Below are 3,644 nucleotides of genomic sequence, written 5' to 3' on the forward strand. Positions count from 1 at the left end.
ACCCTTGTAGACCTTGAGGTCTGTCACAAAGTTCACCAACCTTCTCTTGGTCTAGAATTATCTATAAATAGTTGAGTGTAGCCGGAGAGGACTGAGCCCAGGAATTCGAGGCTGCAGTGAGCTGTGATTGCACCACTGCACTCCAGCCTGGGCAACAGAGTGAAAAAATGTCTACAAACCAGGCAGGAGCACTGAATGCCTCCTGTCTCCCCTGAGACCCTTGTAGACCTTGAGGTCTGTCACAAAGTTCACCAACCTTCTCTTGGTCTAGAATTATCTATAAATAGTTGAGTGTAGCCGGAGAGGACTGAATACACGGTGTTCTTCAACCCCACCAAACTGCTGTGCCCTGCAGATGATCCTTGAGCCCAGGTGTCGGTGCACTGAGGACAAGGCTGAGGGGACGGAGGCGGGAACAGCTGCCCAGGGTCAGGAGAAGGCAGAGTTCAGAGTGTGTGACCTACATCTAACTCTATATTCTCCAGGGGTCTGAGACCATTTCCAGCAGGGTCTGGAAGATCCAACCATTCCCCAGCACACACAGTCACCACTGGATACAATCCTTCCCTGTGAGTGGTGCCAGGGTCCTGGGGCAGTGAAGTCTGTGAAACAAATTTGGGACCAGAGTGTCTCCACTGTTGAGGGCTGGGCTTATTTGCTCTCTAAATATAACTGTAAGTGCAAGTAGAAACACCTATCTTCGATCTTAAAAGGATCAAAAAGCTCTGACAGTGTCAGTGGTAGGGCTGGTGCAGGGGCTGCAGTAGTGCTGGTGCACAGGTACGACCTTCTCCTGCCCTGATTCCCAAGGACTGGTGCTCTGGGACAGGTCTGGGTGGCGTATTTCTCTTTCACAAATACATGCACGACACATGCAGGAGCTACTGGATGAGGGAAGAAATGAATAAATGAGTGAACAAAGCTTCCTTTCTCCTCTCCAGAAATTGGCATTCACCTGTTAGTTCCCCACAGCACACCAGCCTGTACAGAGGAGGGAGGGGCAGCAAGTCATAGATGTGGTTGCAGCCGTGACTGGACAGAGTGGTCAAGACATCCTGTATCTGCAGAGGCCCTCCCCAGCCCTTGCGTGGGCAGTGGAGCTGTTGGCCAGAGAGGCAGTGGGAAGAAGGGTGGGGCTCCCAGAGTCGGCCCAGCTGGCTGAAACTGGTGCAGTCTGCACCTCATCAGGCAGAAAGTAGATGTGAGGCAGCTTGACATGGAGCAGGGGGCTCATCTGAGCCTCAGGGGTGGTTGCTCTATCAAGTGTTTGCGAGTAAACAGTCCCAGTGCACACCCAGCTGCTCAGTGCCATCTCCCGCACCCAGGGCCACTTCAGCCCTGATCACAGGCCCGCACAGGTTCCAGGGAGGGGACACTTCAGCTTTGTGTGGGAGGATGAGCATGTGGGATCAGAGACTTTAAGTCCAAATTTCCCCTTAATTTTTTTTTTTTAAATCTTGCAGGTAGTATGCAAACATACGTTTAATTAGTTTATTATTTTCATTCTCATTTATTTTTTCGAGGCAGTGTCTCCCTCTGTTGGCCAGGCTGGAGGGCAGTGATGAGATCTTGGCTTACTGTAACCTCAACCTCCCAGGCTCAAGTGATCCTCCCACCTCAGCCTCCCAAGTAGTTGGGACTGCAGGTGCCTGGCCACTATGCCCAGCTAATTTTTATCTATATTTTTTGTAGAAATGGTGTTTTGCCATGTTGCTCAGGTTGGACTCAAACTCCTGAGCTCAAGTGATCCTCCCACCTTGGCCTCCCAAAGTGCTGGGATTATAGGTGTGAGACACTGCATCTGGCTTCCAAATTTCCCCTTATTATAAGGATACCAGTTGTACTGACCAGGGCCCCACTTCTGTGACCTCATTTAACCTTCATTAGCTCCTTAAAGGCCTTATCTCCAAATACAGGCACACTGGGGGTTAGCGCTTCAACCTGTGAATTTGGGGGATGCAATTCAATCCATCACAGCTCCAAACTGCACCTGCTCGGTGAGCCAGAACGGGGGTGGGGAAGATGCCAGGGCCCTGGTGCTTCTTTCCCTAGCCTGAGTCACTTTGCTTGGTTCTGGGAGGGAGAGGAGCATGGGCTGAAGGCAGTGCTGGAGTGTGGAAGGGACAGTGCATCCCAACCTGCTCTGGGCCCCCAGTGTCTTCTGCTGTACAAAGCAGGTGTTTTCACCCCCCGAGGATGTGTCCTCTCTTTCTGGCTCACCAAGCATTTAAGTGTGGACAGAAAGTTTACTTCTCTGGGGCTCAGCTTCTTCAGGGGGAAGTTGAGGTCACACCCCTTGAGGGACCTGAACCCAAAGGCCTCCAGGGTACTGGCCCCAGAGTCTCCAGCAGGTGCTTCCTCCCTGAATGCTTCCACATGGCAAGATCAGAGCCACAAATGCTGCCCCCACACTGTTCTGGTAACCGAAGAAAGTCTGGGATGGTAGTGGCCAGGAACGGGGTGTGCCACGGCCCCACCTCTCAGAGCAGGGAGGAGGATACTGCACCAGCCCTTGGGGACCCCAGGCACCATGGCCACAGGAGTCAGAGCTCTGCGAGTCTGCACCATGTCCTGGGCTCCTGTCCTGCTCATGCTGCTTGTCTACTGCACAGGTGAGGGAACCCCCAGAGCCCAAAGACCCCTGCCCTGCCCCTTCCTTCACCCAGCCCTGCCCCCATGGCCCGCATGCTTCTGTGTCACCAGGTTGCAGTCCTCAGCCGGTGCTGCATCAGCCACCAGCCATGTCCTCAGCCCTTGGAACCACAATCCGCCTCACCTGCACCCTGAGGAACGACCATGACATCAGTGTGTACAGCGTCTACTGGTACCAGCACAGGCCGGGCCACCCTCCGAGGTTCCTGCTGAGATACTTCTCACAGTCAGACAAGACCCAGGGCCCCCAGGTACCCCCTCGCTTCTCTGGATCCAAAGATGTGGCCAGGAACAAGGGGTATCTGAACATCTCTGAGCTGCAGCCTGAGGACGAGGCTATGTATTACTGTGCTATGGGGGCCCGCAGCTTGGAGAAGAAGGAGAGGGAGAGGGAGTGGGAGGAAGAAATGGAACCCACTGCAGCCGGGACACGTGTCCCTTGAACTGAAGACAGAAGGGGCATGCATCCCCTTGGAGAGGCTGTCGTGGAAGAGGGTGGAGCCAGGGCCTGAAGCGCCAAGGAGGCCTAGCCACTCCGCATCTCCTGGTCCTGCAGTGTTGCTGTAAATTCCCACTGGAGACTGCGTTAGGGAATTAAAGCTGCTTGTGACTTTTTGCTGAGTTTGGTCTGACTGTTGTGCAATCTCGTAGTACCAGCCTCGGGCAAAGGCCCAGGGCCCCGGGAGACTGGCAGATCACAATCTGCTCAGCTGAGGCATTGTGGTGAGCGCTCACCTGAGTCCCTACTTTTGTGGGCCATGGGGAGGCAAAGGGTTGACTAAAACACCCTAGAGGGGTATCCCTGCCAAGGACAGGACCCTCTGGTGTCATCTGATTCTGCCCAGGGGTTACAGGGTAAACAAGCTTAGAAAGCACCAGGCCTGGGCCTCCGGGGAGAACAGGAGCCAGGTGATAGGCCTCGAGCAGGTTCTCCACCTTGGTCCTATCGATGTTTTAGGCTGGACAGTTCTTGGCTCTGGGGCTGTCCTGTG

General features: G+C 54.2%; 1 protein-coding gene across 1 annotated transcript; it reads left to right on the forward strand.

Moving 5' to 3' along the window:
• The first annotated feature begins 2,538 nt into the window (after nt 1-2,538).
• LOC105515492 (immunoglobulin iota chain) lies at nt 2,539-3,270 on the forward strand. Its single transcript, XM_011947328.1, has 2 exons — nt 2,539-2,612; nt 2,704-3,270. The coding sequence occupies exons 1-2, from the start codon at nt 2,567-2,569 to the stop codon at nt 3,093-3,095; spliced, it is 438 nt and encodes a 145-aa protein (XP_011802718.1). The 5' UTR covers nt 2,539-2,566; the 3' UTR covers nt 3,096-3,270.
• The last annotated feature ends 374 nt before the right edge of the window (nt 3,271-3,644 follow it).

Source organism: Colobus angolensis, unplaced genomic scaffold, assembly GCF_000951035.1.
Source record: "Colobus angolensis palliatus isolate OR3802 unplaced genomic scaffold, Cang.pa_1.0 Scaffold260, whole genome shotgun sequence".
Classification (NCBI taxonomy): domain Eukaryota; kingdom Metazoa; phylum Chordata; class Mammalia; order Primates; family Cercopithecidae; genus Colobus; species Colobus angolensis.